Source organism: Phycodurus eques, chromosome 13, assembly GCF_024500275.1.
Source record: "Phycodurus eques isolate BA_2022a chromosome 13, UOR_Pequ_1.1, whole genome shotgun sequence".
Classification (NCBI taxonomy): Eukaryota; Metazoa; Chordata; class Actinopteri; order Syngnathiformes; family Syngnathidae; genus Phycodurus; species Phycodurus eques.
Genome location: NC_084537.1, coordinates 352324 through 371233, shown reverse-complemented (window position 1 = coordinate 371233; position 18910 = coordinate 352324). Strand labels below are relative to the sequence as shown.

General features: G+C 44.8%; 2 protein-coding genes across 9 annotated transcripts in view; both read right to left on the bottom strand.

Annotated features, from left to right (window-relative positions):
* Positions 1–5587: 5587 nt before the first annotated feature.
* On the bottom strand, positions 5588–12202 carry atg10 (ATG10 autophagy related 10 homolog (S. cerevisiae)). Of its 5 annotated transcripts, XR_009769724.1 has the most exons (8): positions 11823–12202; positions 10010–10134; positions 9842–9928; positions 7549–7726; positions 6738–6835; positions 6570–6667; positions 6229–6464; positions 5588–5845 (listed from the first exon to the last, which is right to left on the bottom strand). XR_009769724.1 is itself a non-coding variant. In XM_061695094.1 (7 exons), exons 2-7 carry the CDS (start codon positions 10112–10114, stop codon positions 6329–6331), a joined length of 702 nt encoding a protein of 233 aa, XP_061551078.1. In that variant the 5' UTR covers positions 10115–10134; positions 11823–12202; the 3' UTR covers positions 5588–6328. The 5 variants fall into 5 exon arrangements, 4 of the variants coding, with proteins under 4 accessions (XP_061551078.1, XP_061551080.1, XP_061551081.1 ...); XM_061695094.1 differs by having other exon boundaries at positions 5588–6464; XM_061695096.1 differs by having other exon boundaries at positions 5588–6464; positions 6570–6664.
* fam110b (family with sequence similarity 110 member B) overlaps positions 12196–18910 on the bottom strand; it is a 34165-nt gene continuing 27450 nt past the window's right edge. For 2 of the 4 annotated variants that reach the window (XM_061695087.1, XM_061695088.1), the window contains one exon: positions 12196–18297. In XM_061695087.1, coding sequence (XP_061551071.1) covers positions 17397–18297 — 901 coding nt within the window. In that variant the 3' untranslated portion in view covers positions 12196–17396. The remainder of the gene's footprint in view (positions 18298–18910) is intronic. The other 2 variants (XR_009769723.1, XM_061695086.1) reach the window with 2 other exon arrangements.

The following is an 18910-nucleotide window of genomic DNA, read 5'->3' as shown; positions in this document are numbered from 1 at the left end:
CACTGTTTTCAGGATCGAGAATCCCCACAACAGATGCCTCATGTGCAAAAGTGCACACAAACACACTCACACAGAGTTCATTTTCCATACGCAAACAGGCTGATTATATGGATGCCGCTGACGAATGGATAAACCTAATAGCCATATGCAAAGAATCTTTGTACTATTAAATCATTTGTGGGTGATTGAGAAAGCAAATGGATAAAGGTTTCTGGAAGGAAAATCCACCCAATTCAAAAGTAGGCTTGCATTCATACATAAACCTGTATTTCGGACACCTCTAACCGATTCTCACAAGGGCAGAAATTTGCAGTAGGCTCAGAAGTTCTGCACCTTAAAGCAGGGGCTTGTCAGAGAAGTTAATCTGGCCCATGAAGACAGAGAAACTATTCCCTGCTATTTTGTTAATGAAAGTAACTGTTGTTGCTAATTGTATTCACTGGAGGGCGCACTTACGACCACTTCCAGTAAATGACATTCTGAAATTGGCTGCTACTCACAGTTTGAAACCTAATATTGCTGCACTGGTGAAGGCAAAAAGATGCCAGGTTTCGGTAGCAAAGTAAGCCTATTTCACATCCAATTCTGTGCCACCTTTGCACAACAGTTCACCTCCTGAGGAGTGCATCCGCCCACGTCAATTTTGTTCCCACCATAACTTTGGCAATTTTGGATTTCAGATTTTGATTCATACGTTCCACCTCCCCCTGGGACTGGGGGATGATATACTGTGCCAAATGAGCGTTTGAGGCCGAGCACTTCCTCAACCTTTTGGAGGAATTCGTTTGGGAAAACCATGGGTCGGAATGTACGTGTTAACCAAGGCTTTTATCACAGGGATTGGCCACGCATCCCCGATTACTAACAAACAGCGTTGGCCACGTACATGTTCAAGCATGTCTGTAAAATCCAATTGAATTTCCTCTCCTGGGTGTCTCGGCAACGGAAAGGTGCCCTGGAGCGGTTTCATTGTTGGCCGAATATTGAATAGCTGACACACCTCGTCATTTTTCACCAAATTGTCAATTACGTCCGGCAAGTGAGCTTGCCACCAGTGAACGGGTGCTCGTGTCATTCGCGCCGTACCCACACGTGCCGCTCCATGAACCTCTTCCACCAGGACCCGGAGCCGAACTGCAGAGGGAACAGGACGACCGTCAGGATGGTGCCACACGCCTGAGGCAACTGGGAAAGCCTTATTGGCCTTCCGAATAGTTTGCTCTTCTGGAGATGCACGTCTTTGATCCTCCAGCAATAAATATCTCTCACGTCACCTTTGGAAAAAGTTGAACCGGCTGCAACACGTTCCAAAAATAAAGCGGGGACAGGATCATGTTTACCACTGTGTTAGATGGCTTTTTCTTTGAACAACATTCAATCAACGTTTGGGAACTGAGGACACTCATTGTTGAAGCTTTGTAGGTGGAATTCTTTCCCATTCTTGCTCGATTTACAAGCTTCAGCTGTTCAACAGTCCGGGGTCGCCGTTGTCCTATTTTACGCTTCATAATGCGCCATACATTTTCTATTTTTTTTTTTTTTTTTTTTTTTTTTTTTTAAAAGTGTTGCCGGCATAGTGGAATGTATTACTCCAACCACCGCAACACTGTTACGTTATCAGAAAAGTCATTCGTATCAAAGTTTTTCTTTTTTATGATACAACCAAGTTTGTTTTTGACCAGCTAGCATAGCAGCTAACACAGCCAGCATTTACTCCTGGGCAAAAACTCATAGCATTCATTTGCAACTCTGATCTTGTAATTAGAGTGATACTAAGGTTATGAAGTAGTCAAATAAAACTAAGCTTTAATAATAGCAGAGAATTCATTCAGCTATATGTTTTTCGAGTACCTGGTAGGTTAATTGACCATTTCAAATTGGCCGTAGGTGTGAATGGTTGTTTGTTTCTATGTGCCCTGCGATTGGCTGGCGACCAGATTAGGGTGTACCCCGCCTCTCGCCCAGACTCGGCTGGGACGGGAGGAGAAGCAGTGCGGAAGATGAATGAATAGATTTCTTTTATTAAGAGAGAGTACCAGCGCCTGTCCACATTGCTTCAACTGATGAACACCGCCATCTATTGGTCATCATCGCACATTACACTGACAGGTTTGCTGTGGTTTCCAGTTTAAGTGGGCGGGGGCCCTCTAGCGTCCATTATTGGCGGTGCAACCAGTTGCGCATGCTGGGTGGGTGGGCGCACTGCCAGGAAAACGGATGCCATTAACATTCATCCTGATATGAGCCATTTGTCTTACGACCGTACGGAAATCAATTGGGGGAGCAGGATTTTGGTCATGGAGGCTTGAATGGAAATGTTTTAAGCACGGTGCAAGCTTAGTTAGTTCGTTATTCACGAAGAGTGAAGAAAAACTGTTTAAGGACATACAAAACGGATCATATCTCGAGATGAAATAATACAATACTCTGCGTCACGGTAAGGCCCTCGTGTTTCCAATCAATAGTGATGATAAAACAAAATACTGTACTTTGCAAAGTACACTGTGCCTTCGCATCCTCCGGCTGTCCAGTTTCAACATCAGCGAGGCGGGTTCAACTCCGCGAGCTACGCCGTTAAATTGACTTGTTTCTGCTATTCAGCTTCCAGTCTGCGCCTCATTCGGTCATGCTTCGAGTCGCTCCATTTTAGTTGTGACACCAAGTTCAAAAAAACCACGCGACCGAGGTTCCCATCGTTCAACTTTTGTGTTTGGCGTCGCTCATGAGTTGCACGAGGACCTCGAGGCTTGTTTACGTTTCGGAAAGGACTGCATTGTGTTGGCGTGTCAAGTGTGCACTAAGTTGCGGATTGAACGTGGCTTCGACTACACGAATATGACTACACTTTTTATCAACACAACACTGAGTGAGAAGAAAACTGATGCGTTCCCCCCAATACACCGTGCACTCTTTCAGTTGGTGAACAAAAACTCATGAAGAGTTGATGGAGCGTTACAGGATGAACTATTATGGACTAAAAAACTAGACTAGAAAGCATGGCGAACATATACGAAGAACTTGCACTCACTTTGCTTTTTGGAAAGCACATCGTGCCAACAATTCACCGTAAGCAACACCGCTTTATGTTATTAAACAGTGACAATCGATACAGTAGATGTCTGTCACCTCCTTAGACCACCACGCTCAATTGTAAGTTGCTTCAGGCTGTGCCACATGAACAGCATCCTCCTCTTTAAGCACCCTCATTCTGGAAAACAATTGACTCCGATCGTTGTCTGTTTCACTTCATTTTTCACTATTACCAACTTCAAAGGCTCATCCCAAAGGCATCCTCCAGGAAAATATTAAGTGTCATATTTTTCTGTTTTTATTAGCCATTTCTGAATTTGAAGTGAGTTCATTCTGTGTTGTGACAAAATTCAAAGTGAAATAATTACTCAAGTACTGAGTAAATAGTGAGTAACTTCAGATTTTGTTTTATCCACAGCATGAATATCAATAAAAATTAAAAATAATTACAAAATAAAATGTGAATGTGCAAATTCTGATGTTGCTGTGTGTGCGCGTGCAATTTACTGCGCGGCGTTTTCTCAAGTTATAAGCGGGCTGAAATTTCCACGTTCGGGCAGACAGTGCCGGCCGGACGAATGCTACAATACATCACCCAAATTGCCTTGCCGCGCGACGGGTTCGATTCGGAATCGGTTTGTCACCGATTCGGGTAGCTAATCCGAACAATGACATGGGGTTGGAGGATTTGTCTGAACGTCCAGAATTTGTGGCTCATTAGCGAAAATGAGCCACAAATTGAGATGAGCACGAATGAATTGAAGCGTGTTGCGAGAGAATAAAGTTGGGACTCGTGTGAGATCGCTAACTTAACCGCTACTTACCATGCACCAATTTGTACTTTCTAGTAATCGCTGCAGTGTTTTACTCACGATCGTCGATCACATGGTCTGGGGATGGTCTTTTCTCACTTGTCTCAGGAGGAAAGGAGGCAGGACTATTTGAGGAAGAAGATGCACAAAAAGGAAAAACAAAAGAGGACGACAAAAAGAAAGTTGTCGTTCACGCGGGAGCGCTCGTAACCTTTCCTGTCAATTGGACTTGTTGGCGGCCACGCTCTCGCGCTGGCCTGCGCGCGTGACTTGATGGAATGCCAGGAGTCTCTCTCCTAGGCCACCGAGAACAAGTCCCGGCTGGGAGACTAAAACAGAAGCACCATCGCCAGCTTCTCATCGGACGGAGCCTTTGTCTTGGAAAGCTAGCAGGTGTGCAATTGTAGGACTGTTCCATTATTTAAAAAAAAAAAAAAAAAAAAAAAAAGCCTAAGCTAGTTATGTTTTTGGCGGCACGGTGCCCGACTGGTTAGAGCGTCAGCCTCGCAGTTCTGAGGAGCGGGGTTCAATCCCCGGCCCCGTCTGCGCGGAGTTCGCATGTTCTCCCCGTGCCTGCGTGGCTTTTCTCCGGGCACTCCGCTTTCCTCCCACGTCCCAAAAACATGCATTCATTGGAGACTCTAAATTGCCCGTAGGCGTGACTGTGAGTGCGAATGGTTGTTTGTTTGGATGTGCCCTGCGATCGGCCGGCGACCGGTTCAGGGTGTAGCCCGCCTGCTGCCCGATGACAGCTGGGGATAGGCACACGACCCGCGTGAGGAGAAGCGGCTCAGAAAACGGATGGATGGATAGTTATGTTTTTTAAATGTCTTGCACATTATGCCAACAGGCGTATGTATGCCTTTAGGACTAGGCTTTTTAAAGAAGTTAAACCTGAAGCAAGTTATGTTGTTGCTTTTTTCAGTTTCTTGCGCAAAAAGCCAGAAGATGCTGTTAGTGTTATTCCACGAAAGCAGAAATTGGTCATGTTTTTCAATTTCTTTTGAACCAGCAGGTGCATGATTATTATTTCATTGAACTTGAAGCCGTTTGTGGTTTTTTTATGACTCGTACAAGAAGCCAACTGGGACTGTTTCTAGAACGTTAAGATTTCAATCCAAATATTGATAGTGTGATGGTGCTTTTGTTTCAATTCACTGTGAGCGATTGGAGCAGGACTGCTACGTAGCTGCCCGATAACCTTCCGACAATATGACCCGCAGCATAAGTGGAGTTGAATAGCCCGGATACAAAGGCTTCTGTGTCCACACCGGCAAAGTCTGGACATCCAGCCGGGGCTGCGACCAAACCTGAGGTAACACTCCCATTGTGAGGCGAGCTCAGTCTGTTCCATGGCAATTCGGTGAGGATTACAGCTGAAAATCCCGCTTTTCACGCAGTGCATAATCGGTGCGCCGCCGGGAAAATGGATGCAATTAACATTCAAACTTGCCCTATACCATGTATCTACGTGACCTGGCTTCCCCCCCCCTCTCGATGACGAGACGAACCAAGGATGAATAATAAAAAAAAGGCATGTTCTGAATCGGGGCCAAAGTCGGGGTCCCGTCTATCTTACAAATCAATTTGTGTGGCATTGCTCATCATTGGATAGATGGATTTTGGTCGTGGAGGGTCGAATGGGAATGTTTTGGCCATTGTGGAAGACTGAGAAAATCACGTGCAAAACTTTGAGATATGATATGAAATAAAATACCATACTCTGCTAAGGCCCTTGTGTTTTCAATGAATATTTATTATAAAACAGTTGGGTTCATACACAAAGAAAGTAGAAGTTATGATCGTCGAATATTGTTACTATAACCCATTTTTCACAGTTTGAAGAACACAGTATATGCTTGAGAGTATTGTTATATTGTCTGTTTGTATGTGTTTCATACAGCTTTTGTGTACGAATATTCATTATTTTGAGAGAGAAGTGTCGCGAGTTTGATGCAAATTTTGTTTTCATCCATCGTGTGTTAGCTTTGGGCGAGCGATTTCTGTGAACAAAAACAAAGGAAAAACTAAGTATGTGATGCATTTGAACAATCAATCGGTGTAATTCCTTTCCGACGGAAGCTTAGTTTTACAGTGAACTTCAACCGGAGTGTCGATCCACAACTTTAAGCTAGCCACCTTGCTACTATGTTAGCACCTTAGCAACGTGTTGTTGCGATCACGTGGGCTCCGCATGCTGTCCGGGCGCTGCCGGACAGAAGTGCTGAAGCCCAGCCCGGAATGGACTGCTTGTATAAGAGTGGTAGAATCGGAGATCCAGTCCCAATCCGATCCGAAACTTTTTTTTTTTTTGCTGACATCGGCCCGATATCCGATCTCAAAGATCGGATCGGGACACCCCTAATGAATACAATTGACCACTTACTGAGTCTCCAGGTTAACAACGGCCGACGGATGCGAAACACGGGTTCGTGCACATTGCGCTGCAGCGTGACGGTGGATTTGGCTCTGAGTGACCTCCGCAGTCATGACGGTGAAGAGGGCTGCCGAGCGGCTTCGGGCTCAGTAAGTTGAGGCTGCAGGGTGGAATACTTCAGGGAAACCTCCAAACCCGCCAGAGGGCCGACCACACTGAGCCATGTCAAAATGTAATTCACTTCCCTATAGACACACACGTGCATGAAAACAAAAAGAACAGCGAAGACGAATGAATATGGTGCTGTTTGAAAATATGAATGAAAAATGTAACAACAACTCCCATCTTACCTTTGTTGCCCTGTCCCTAACTGCAGTACTGGTCTCATAAATTCCTCTGTCCTACAGGGATGGAGCATGAAGAAAGGCTGACCTAGCAGAGGATGCTCCTGACACAAGCACAGAAGGATTCAAACTGAAGACGTCCATGACAAAGCGGTGACTGACTGCCATGACTACCTGTTGTGTGATAGTTGTCAACGGGCTGTGCTGCAGTCGCAACCTGAAATTTGGATGAGCAGAACTCCAAACTTCATCGAGAGAAAGACTCCTCCCATCTGATATAGAAAGAGAAGAAAGAAACAAATGTCGTGGAACCTTCGAGTCAGGTGTCACCGAGGTCATACAAAGAGGACATTACACCTTGAAACAAAAGCATGCCAACCCAGAATTTCACAAAACCGCTGACATGCATGACGTCATGCAAGACATCGAAATGTGAAATACTTCAATCCTTCTGTATTGCACGCGTCATTGATTCTTGTTGTCAGACACGCAAGCACCAAAGGCATGAAAAAGGTGACCCAAAAAAACAAACATTGGAGGGGGTCTGGGGGGATCCTCCGGGCTCTCACGGAGAATTGTTTTTTCGATTTGAAAATGAATTAAGCGATCTGGAAGACCGAAGAGTACAATAATGCAAAATCGACACATTTTCTTCGCGCAGAAAAACATTGATTTACACCGCTCAAGTACATGTTGATGTGCAAATTTCAGATTCAAATTAAATCACTTTGCTTTTTTTTTTTGTTCATGCAACTGTGCGGCACTGCTCTGATTTGGCGGTTCGCTGGAGCAGAAGAAGATGAAGAAGCAATGGCGAGACGAATGAGGAACCAAACACCTGCTTGAGCCCAGAAGCTATACCCTGCCATGGGGTCATGCAGGGGTCACAAGTGAACTAATTGGACTTAACACACGCTTGCAAGAGCGAGTTACCAGGTGCTTACAGAACCGCCTGGTGGTCACTAGGGGACGAAATCAAACTCACCTAAAGTGGAGGCTCTGAAATAGAGCACAGGGGTCATGTAGCTGCAGGAGTACAGGATGTGATACTCATAGCAAAGCACATGACTGCTGCCTCCTGACATGAAACCTTCTTCATATTCATATTCATGATCACAGTCATCATTTGTGCCATAAACGCCCGTTTCATCGGCCGCAGCACCCTGGAGAGAAGACAGGAAAATGAAGGACACCTGATGCAAAACCATTCAAGAAGAGACTAAAACTAGTAACCTCCTCAAATGCGTGAAAAGCATCATCAAAGAAGAATGAAGTTTGGTAATGTCAGTGGGTCACGGCCTTCGTGCGGTTTTTGCAAGCACGGCATATATATACACAGTGGGTACAGAAAGTATTCGGACCCCCTTCAATTTTTCACTCTCTGTTATATTGCAGCCATTTGGTAAAATCATTTCAGTTCACTTTTTTCCTCATTAATGTACACACAGCACCCCATTGACAGAAAAAAACCAGCGGAATTGTTGAAAGGTTTGCAAATGTATGAAAAAAGAAAAACTGAAATATCACACAGGCGCAAGTATTCAGAGCCTTTGCTCGGTATTTAGCAGAAGCACCTATTGAGCCAATACAGCCACGAGTCTTTTCGTTTCGGGAAGGCTGCAACAACGTCTTCCATTGAAGGATGAGATTTTTGTAACCTTGGCCAGATCGGCGCCTTGCCACAATTCGGTCTCTGAGCTCATCAGGCAGTTCCTTTGACCTCGTGATTCTCATTCGCTCTGACGTGCGCTGTGAGCTGGAAGCTCTTCTGTAGACAGGGGGCGTGGCTTTCTTCATCAGGTCCAATCAGTATCATCCAACACAGCTGGACTCCAATGAAGGTGCAGAACCATCTCAAGGATGAGCAGAACAAATGGACAGCACCCGAGTTCAATATAGGAGTGTCACAGCAAAGGCTCTGAATGCTGTGTGATATTTCAGTTGGTCTTTTTTATGAAATCTGCAAAAATGTCAACAAGTCATGTGACTTTCTTGTGTCGTTTGATTGGTGCACAAGACTTAAAAGTCACTCGCGCTTAAAGTGTGGATTGGAGCAAACAACGCCCGAGGCGCAGGTCAAAAGTCATAGTCGCAGGCGCAAAATAGTTGATAAATAAGCAATAATTTAAGCAAAATTGATATCATATATAACGGAGTCAAAAGTACAGTTACTTCTTAACGGCAGAAGTGTTTTTTCTGGCCTTGTCAACTCGTGCGCACAGGCGGAGCCTCGGGCCAATGCGCTCGCACATTCGTCCGCCGCGGAGTGATATTCACAATTCCATCTGCGTGAGGATGGCGGATGTGCGGAATGGAGCGTTCAAGGAGTACGAAACCTTCCTGTGACGACAGCGACCCCCCCCCCCCTAGGAAAAACTCATTGGACCTCTACGATTCAAGTAAATGGCCTACTTTGAGCTCAAAACCGAAAGGCGACTGCTTTGCACGTATGTATTGAGACTCCTCATTGTCTGCTATTCTAGCTAGCTGAAAAGGACTGACTGAAATTTCAATCCGATACGTAATTTTCTTCACGTAAAACATACAAGCGCAGGTAGCGTGCGAATACATATGCGTACGGTGGAGGCAGGAGGGGGGGGGAGTGAGCGTTCGGTCAGTGGGGGGGTGGGGAGTACCATAAAGAAGGGAAAAAGAAGTACCAAAGAGAGCCATGGAGGGATCTTCGATGGTTCTACCTCATTTGTCGTCACTTTCACGGCTGACTAAAGTTTGGCATTGTCTTCTTCTAGCGCTCTGACTTGTTGGTGCATGCGCTCCAAGCTGCTTTGGACCTCTTTCATCTCCTGGTGTAATAGCGTGAAAAGTGATAGCTTCTTGTTCATGGAGGGGAAGACTTGAATATGGGCGTCGGGAGAGCAAAGTTGTGACTCTTCAGTGCGAGTAGACGAGTTAGCTTTTCGTCTTTTCAGCGGATTGCCGCGGTCATCGTGGTGGGCTCCAGGATGGTATCTTGACGTCAGCAGGGATTGAAACAAAGTCATCAACGATAATCAGCCCTGTCATAAGAGAAGAACTAAGTCTCTGGGTTGCCAATCTGATCAAAAATCTCGCAGTGTCAGAGCATGTCACACGTCCTCAGAGCATCCTTTGATTGAGCCTTCCCGTCCATCCAGCTTCTACACTGCTTGCTTCCCTCTTCAGGGTCACGGGTGAGCTGGAGCCTATGGAGCCGAACCCTAACCCTGCGCCAAAGTCAGGCGACGACAACGCAATCAGTGACTTCATTTTACACAAATAGCGTGGCACGAAGCGTGTACCTCTGAGCTGTCGCCGTTCCATGTAGCCGTGGACTCCATGAAGACTGACCTGAGGGCAGTCTTTCTCATGTAGCCCTCCTCTGAACCCTGACGGTAAACTCAGGTGACTCACACACGGACCGCAGATATCTTTGTCGGTCGTAGTGCAAGCGGTGAACGATTCCCCACCTGGACAGGCTCCCAACTCCAGCCATCTCCTAACTGATCAGACATCTTCAGGAGGCTCTGACAGCACCGACGGAAGTTCTCCTCCCCCCGCAGACAGGAGCTCATCTCTGCGCGGAAAACAACGTCTAATATGATGGATTAGTAAATACGGTGATGATCACTCGGAAGAACATATTTCTCAATGACCGGTTCGAAAACTTTACAGTGAAAGTGCGCGAACTTCTATTTTGTGGATTGAAATCAGACTTAGTTTTCACAGATGTCATACTTTTACTTTGCATTAGGGGAAAGACATTTTTCATTAGAAGTTTGACAGATATAAACAATTACTACCTTTAGAAGGACAATAACTGCCAATAATGCAAACACTGTATTATTCATATTTAATTATTGTTATAAATAACCCATATACATACTTTATTTGATTGTGAGGTGCCCCAACTTGCCCGAGTTCCGACGTGTTGGCATTTCTCTCTCTCATAAACGACGTAACAAGCCGAGATTCGCCCACTTAGCGATATCTCTTCACTCCGACCTTACATCCGAGGCGATTTAACGCTGCCATCTACTGGCAGCGTTAAACTGTTCGGCATACGTTCAAATCAGACCGTGAAAAGAAAAGGGTTGCGGGCGGGCTGGAGCCTACCCCAGCTATCTACGGGCGAGAGGCGGGGTACCGCCACGTAGAAACAAACAACCATTGGCACTCACGTTCACACCTATGGGCAATTTCGAGTCTTCAATGAACCTAGCGTGCGTGTTTTTGGGATGTGGGAGGAAACCGGAGCGCCCGGAGAAAAGCCACGCCGGCACGGGGAGAACATGCAAACTCCACACAGGCGGGGCCGGGGATGGAACCCCGGTCCTCAGAACTGCGAGGCTGACGCTCTAACCAGTCGTCCACCGTGCCGCCCAAGCTTTACGTTGATTACGGGCAAATGATGTAATCACTAAACAACATCAACGCTGATAAAAGCAGACCAATTATCTTTGTGTTTCATCAAAATAAAACAATTGCAAACATCTTATTTTGCTTTCAAAAACGATGTTCAACAAGTTCGCCTCTTTTCTGACATGTGACGGAGCAGACCAGTAACGGAATCAATTTAGCTTTGTGCTATAGTGAAATAATGTCCTGTTAAGGTATGGCAATTCAAAAGGTGCCTTTAATCCGATTCATATAAAAATAATAAGAATTGACATATGCATCTACAATTAAAATAATCGTTATTTGAAGACCTAATATAATGCAACAACCACTTCTTTAATCATGTGTTTACATTTCCTCATGTTTTGTTATCAGTTTATTATTGGAACAAAATTGTGGTTCGGTCCAAAATAATGATCTATGTTTTCATTCTGAGGAATCTCCCAGGGGCGAGGCATTCATTCAAAATCAAGAAATGTAAATGTCATAAAATGTAACTCGTTATATTACTGAGAGAAATGAATCGAAATAGTGACACTCCGATTCCATTTGAAACAGGTTAACTTCTAATTGTAACCAACGACACTTAATTATACTTGACTTGACGAGGCGTCGCTTTCATTCGAACGTAATTCCGGCCTCCGAACTCTAGGGGGCGAAAGGGGGTCATTTTGTGCAATTTCTGGAGGTGGTGAAAAAGTCAGCTCGTACGGAAAGCAGATCAGCATAAACGCCAAACAAAACGTCACCGATTTTCCTGCTAATTTGGTCCCGCCCACCGGAGACGAGCGTAACATCCATTTGTCTCCCTCACTGTGTTGAGATGCACCCCGAATAAAATAAAAGAGCTATCATTTACATCCTCTCCTAAATGTTGTGACTTACCATCGGTTCACTGTAACAGGAAAACAAAAACTGGCAATGGCGTCACATCCGATCACGTGACTACTGACGAAACAATCCCACGAGTGTACGCAGGCGGTGGCAGTGTGGTCACCCTGCCTGACAATAACCTGATGCTGATCAGTTTTTTTTTTTTTTTTTAAAACATAGACTAAGAATAATTTAACTAACATTTTTAATCTCGAGGATCTAGCTATGTTTATTTTTATTTTATTTTTTTTGGGGAGGGGGGGGGGGGTTAAAAGGTTTATTATTACACATGTACAGTATTCATATTCATTAGATGGCATTTTGACGCCAGCAGATGACAGACGTCATTAACATATGATGAATAGATTTGAGACAAACGGATCAATTAATACGGTAGGAAAGAAGCAACAGTTTCAACACTCATAACACTACGTCCTTTCCCATGAAAAATACGACTTTTATTCTCCTATTTTTCTGTACCCTTGAAAATCTACTGTACTTATCTCAAAAGATGACATTTTCCCTCGGAGAATAACCGGCTCCACCCAAAATTAGGTGTTCTGTATTTATCAGCGGCTGTCGTTATGGCAACATATAAAGGAGGCCTATTTACAGTTAAGGTGGCAAACTGTAGTTATCATAAAATGCACGTGGTGAAAAAAAATATATTGTGTGTCTAGGGAAGCGGGTGGAAAGGCAGTAAGGCTAGAAGTTCAAATGATTTGACCACGGTGCAGATGGGAAGAGAAATGGAGGCGGGGTTATTTGAAAAGAAGGGGTTGGCTCAGAATGTCTTGGAGGTGAAACGAGTATCAGATCGAGTGACGAGGCTGAAATTTGAAATTGAGGGTGTTATGTGGAATGTGATTTAGTGGCTATGCCCCACAGGTAGGATGTGACCTCGAGGTGAAAGAGAAATTCTGGAAGGCGCTAGGCCAAGTAGTTCTGAGCGTCCGAGACAGAGAGAGAGTCGTGATTTGGTGCGGATTGTAATAGGGGTGATGGAGAAGTGACGGGTAAGTACGGCATCCAGGAAAGGAACTTGGGAGGGACAGATGGTGGTCGACTTTGCAACAAGGATGCAAATGACCGTAGCGAGCACTTTCTTCCAGAAGAGGCACGACCATAGGGTGACCTACAAGAGCGGAGGTCGAAGCACGCAGGTGGATTACATCTTGTGCAGACGATGTCCTCTGAAGGGAGGTTACCGACCGGAAGGTAGTGCTAGGGGAGAGTGTGGCTTGACGGCATAGGATGGCGGTGTGTGAGGTGACTGTGGTGGTGGGGAGGAAGATCAGGAAGACAAAGGCAGAGCAGAGAACCATGTGGTGCTCTCTGCCCACACAAGCACATGGATAACGTGCAAATGCCACACAGGAAAACCTGAGACGAGAATGTGAATACGTTTGGCAAGAAAAAAAATAAAGGTCGGTCAATGGCAAAAAGCCATTTATTGGAACAATCTAAGAGAGAACCTAAACATGAACGTCAAGTAAAATGGAACGTTTCCACGGCAAAACACAGCCCGACACTAAAAGGTTCTTGCCGAGATTCGATCAGGCAGTTCGTTACTGCAGGTACCAAACGATGCTGCTCGTTTCGGAAATGAAAACCTTCAAACAAAGAAGAAGAGGGGACACACACACACACACACACACACACACTGATTTCCCCCAAAGCAAATATATTTTTTTCCCCCCTACATCATTTGCACACATACTGTAAAGAAGTACCACAGAAGAACTTGGCAAATCCAAATCTAAGAACGAAATAGATCTTGTCGACAGAACTGATGGAAACGTATGACGACACTGCAAGGACAATACACTACTGTTTTCTTAATGTTGACCAGAGAGACAGCATCCCCCCCGGATTCATTTAAGACACGAATGACGGACGGGACAGCAGGAGTATCGAACAGTCACATAAACCTACTTGTTTAGCCTTCAGCAGGCTTCCCTTCACTTTTAGAATAATGTCGACGAAATAGCTCCGTAGCGCGGAAATACTGATACTCATTCGTTTTCAAACAGGTTTCCAAAGTGTGGGACTGTGAACCTCCCCCTCGTCGAACAGGGAATAGCTGGGGCCTCGCCGACAAACAAGTGCTGGGTGGGAAAGCGCCACGCAACCAGCAATATTAACAAGAAAATAAGATGACTATTAAAAAAAAACCAAAAAAACGCAACAGTTATTTAAAAGATTTGGCGACTTTTCCATCATCTCTGTGCAATGTGTGTGTGTACATTCAGTTTTAAGATGTTTGAGCTTCAGAACAGTTAAGTTAAGACAGTTAAGACACGATTCTCCAATTTATGTATTTCAGTTTTATGGTGAACTTAACTCACCTGCATTTGACCCACATGCATCAATCAATCAGACTTGGCGCAGTGAAAAGAGACATTTGTTATCAACCCTCTCTTAAATACAATCAGTAACATTTAGCTACAAAGGTTTTCGGCACTTAAGTTGATGAAAACATTTCTTGGCATGTGAATGGTTGCTCTTCGACCCAATGAAACAATAGACCTCCTCTATTATTCCATTTGGTAGATTCGGTGTGTATATAAAATTGCAGTCCACGATATTCTGAGGGTCTTAAAAAAAAAGAAAAAATCGGTCAAAATGCTCTAACATGGCGAGCACATTGAACAAGTGAAGCAAATTTCACGTGTTGTACAATGTATGCAGAAACAAATCACGAAAAGCACTTTCTAGTCTAACGCGCTGACATTAGCTTAGCAGGTTTGAGTTAGCAAACGTTTTTTTTCCCTCTTCTCCAGCTACTGCACCTCCTCTTGTGTCCGCTGGGGGGAGGCACACCACACACGATGCAACCCACCGTTATCAAGGGATGGTCTGGAACTAAAGCCAAAAGGTCGTTTTTGCGGGCATGTTTGCCAATGACGTTTGACATCTGGCTGAAATGTGTGTTAAAACGACAACAGCGGGTTTTCAAAACAACTGAAAATCATGTTTGAAAAGCCACTAAACTTTTGTTCTTTATTCAAACAAGCAAACTATCCACGACTTGCATGGATGATGGTGGTGCTTTTCTTTCATCATTTGGTACTTGTCTGGCACGCAATAATACATTGCTTTCACGTGACACCCTGAAACAGAATGAAAATGGAGGTCAACTTTGCGGGGCCGGGGCATTGATGGTGGCTAATGTACAAATTAGGAGCCCTGATTACCTGGCGACGGAAACAAGAGAGATGAAGTCAGAGATGACGAGACTGACCCTGAAGCGACAACACCTTGCGGGTAGCAAACCGTTCTACATGATGCAAGGATGTCATTAGTCAACGCAACTACAAACACATTCGTTGGAGAACACCGGAACAACATGACTACTGCATTATTATGACGCGTCGTGTAAGTGGCGAGACAAACGATACGCGGGTGTTGCTTAAACCGAAAGCAATCGTCTAAATAGCATCCGGTGCATCACTGTGAATGGCGTGCGATGATACAGCTGAAACGTGCTTCAAATAACATTCGTTTTCTCTCGGTGTGACATCGCGATCATCGTCACTTGGAACTGGATTCAGCAGACAGACATGCCCCGGATATCGATTTTTTGTTTGTAGCTTGAGGGGTATCAGGTGCGCCTGAACCACACATAAAGGTCCAAGACAGAAGCAGCACGCATTGAATCTTCCTCGCCACGGTTTGCAAACATTTTCAAGACCAAAAACACAAAGCAGTTCAATTATAATAATAATAATAATAATAATAATACACGGATGTGACTGAATATGTGAACTTAACATTTCTGTATCTTGAATATTTGGTTCAGAAAAACAAAATAAGTGATTCGCAATCAATACAAACGGAAACTATAAACTCTCCTGTGAAAAGTTGATGACATAAAGAAGATGACGGTACATTTCTTCGTGAAAGCACTCATTGTTTCTAGTGTCAGTGAAACCGTGTGCGCCACAATATTTTACGCTGTCACGTTTGCCAGAATCACCTTGATTTTCTTCTTCCCCTGGGATACACCATCTTCATGAAAATTGAAACTCAGTGGGACGGCAGCTGCATCAGACTTACCAATAGCAACATGAGCTAAAATGCTTCGGAATGAACAAAAGAGTGCCGATTGTGACCCATTCGGAGAAATGCTATTTGTTGTTGTTTCTCCTTCCTTCCCCCCCAAAAAAAACAGAAGTAAAAAGTGAATTCAATACGGTCACATGGCGCACCTGCTTAACTGACTTTGAGAGGTCAATATCGCGTCTCATTTCAGTGATACATTGACAACGCATTTTGATCTGTCCTGACAGGATGAGCAAGGGCGATGATATCGATGGCTCTGCTTCTACTTCAGGGATCTAGTTCACAACAATGGCATTCAACAATTGCTCATGGGGAGCTGTAACATATTTATTGAGCTGAATAACCGTTTCCTCAAACAGTGGCCGGGGGTTGTTTATTTACTCAACAGCCAGAAGTAGCAGCCATCTACTCTCGAGGCTCACAGTATCCATTTGTATTTGGGAACCCTTTCATTACTGGCTCTCGAAAACGCCGTGCGGTTACACTGTAGATTTGTTCGACTTCTTTCCTCGCCTTCGGTTTTGATTCACGTACTTGCCAGAAAAGTGTGTGAACCAATGTTGAGAAAGCACGGCTGTAAAACCATGCGCATGTGTTGTATTCTTGTGCTTGATTTCTTTTCAACACAATTCTCGTGGCCTGGTTTGTAAACAACAACGCCCTGTTTTCAGCACTAGCATGACTCATTTGGAACACTACAGAACGGGAGGACAATAAAAGTGATGTGGATGTTTAATCAAATGCATCGGGATACGCGGGAGAGAGGATTTGACGATGTTGGCGATTGCGGTTTGGGCCGACCGACTGCATCGCACAATTCAGTGGCAAGTTACGCGTCCTGCTGCTATGATGTCAAAATATATGGGCAGGGCATCAAGTACACACCCGAGATGGAAATGTTTGTGTACCATCAAAACAGTACTCGCATCAACCCAACCAAACTGTACCACCACCTGTTATTTCTTTCCAGAGAGAGAAAAAAGGTCTCTTTGTGGAGAGGCGTTCAAACATCGATTCGAGCTAAGGCGACTATTTGAGGAAATATGGTATATTGTGTGACCGTAACGTCTTTGAAGTAGCCATGGTAGTTCCAGTTTTAGTTTCTCTTGGTTTGATTGTTCCACTGTGCCTCTTTTATGCACATCACCTGACCTATTTAAACAGCTGAACTGGCAAGCGGGTTTACGACTCAGAGGACTCAAAGCTAGCTGCGCTCACATGAGATGGAAATTGAAGGATTGCCCTCTATGCTAGGTCAGTAGCTCATTGTCATGAGGCAGTCACATTGTTTGTGTCGCTCAAACCAATGTTCAAACAAGTGTTCCCAAAAACGTCTAATGAACTAGTTCATTTTCAGAAATGTCCTGTAAAACTCAATTTTCGTGAGTGCTCCAAGTTCTATTCTTTTGCCTGCCGTAATTTGTGTTTGCTTTGAGAACTGTCCGTGTAAAGCCGTCTTCGACCAGTGAGAACACCTGCTCTATCACATCTGAGACAAGAAGTTTGATTGTAGGGTGTTACCTAGACATGCGAGACCTTTTGCGTCTCTCTCGCCTGTTTGATGCTGTACAGCCATTTAATAACTCTTGCATTGCGCTCCACAGCAGAGATGCCATAAGGAACTCGCTCTCCGGCCTCTTCATCGTCTCCCTCGTCGCCATCTGACAAGCCATCGTTTGAGGACCGCCGTGACCGGTCGCAGTCAGAGGAAATCATCGAAGCCGATCTGAAGTTCAAGCTCACAATGTCCGAATTGGCCCGAGCGAAGTTCTCTGGACCAACTGCCTCCAGCTCCTCAGGGTCAAGGCCGCAATAGTTAAAAAAACGTTCTACGTCAGCTCCAGCCCGGGCGTACCTGTCCGACAGGTCTGATTTCGACCTATGTAGAGAGGAACGCCGTGCTACAGAGGAGCCAATCTCTATCTCCAGGTTGGGATCTGTTGAAGGATTAGCAGCTTCTCCAACATCACATGATAGCGACTGAAGGGTTGTGTTGTTGCAGAGCGACGGGGATACATTTGGACGAGGGGGAGGCAATGACAATGAGAGGGTAGGAGGTGGGAGGGAGGCAGGGTTTGGTTTTGGGGGGAGCGGTGGAGCTGAGGAGCTGCTCGATCGAGCAGTACGAAGTGGTTTGCCGTTGCACAGTCGCAGAAGGTCGGAGGAGGAGTGCGAAGTCAGTAGCGGTGGCAGTGGAGACCGTGATCTTTCTGTAACCGCTCCTTCACCTCGTCTTTCAGCCAGCACTCTGCTGAGATTAAGGTTTCCTACCAGCTGCGGACTGCACCGTCCATCGCTGCTGATTGGAGGTACCTTCAAGGAATGGGAAAATGAGCGCAAGGAATGTGAGGTGCTTGGACTGGGAGCCGAGTCTTGTGGTTGCTCATTCAGAGCTATTGTAGATCGGTAGGTTAATGGCATCCTAGGAGTATAAAACAAACAGAACGAGTGTTTCAGAGAAAGACAGGCAAGGGTGAATCATTCAGTGTGTTTACACGCACTAAAGAAAATGGAACCATTACATTAAAATGATTAATGCCAGAAGGCTTGTGAACACCTTCATCTGTCTGTATTTCACCTTTTAAAAAGACTATTTGATCGCAAACCAAATTCTTTTTGCATGTATACACTTCACACCATTGACCGAACACCAAGACTAGCTTTTTGTGCATATGCTCTCGCTCTCCGTGGCTGTCCGTAAGAAGAGAATGCCAGGCTGGACGGCGTGTTTATTTGGCTATTTGGAGTTTTAAATGTCATCTGAAAAAAAAAAAAAAAAAAGATTTTATAACAGATCTGCTGATCAATTTTAAAATCACTGTCGATTTGAACCCCCCAGATTAGTTGCAGTGTGTTTGACATAAGGACCAAGATAATTCAGGTCAAGAGGGGAATTACGAGCCCTACTGGGTCCAATCATTATGAATTCGCTTTCACTGTCATTGAAATTTTAAGGGCCATCCAAACTTTGTCCTTCTTGCACTTTTAACAAGGGTCAGTCACAAAGATTTTTGTGCATGATAAGAACGAATCTA

Bases quoted from the DNA above. Each gene is read 5' to 3' on its own strand.
- atg10 (XM_061695094.1), bottom strand. From the start codon at position 10,114: ATGAGCTCCTGTCTGCGGGGGGAGGAGAACTTCCGTCGGTGCTGTCAG. The intron at 9,929-10,009 runs GTGGGGAATCGT...GTTTACCGTCAG, and splicing joins GGAGTTGGGAGCCTGTCCAG to GGTTCAGAGGAGGGCTACAT. The intron at 7,727-9,841 runs GTACACGCTTCG...TCTTCTCTCCAG, and splicing joins GGAACGGCGACAGCTCAGAG to GGTGCTGCGGCCGATGAAAC.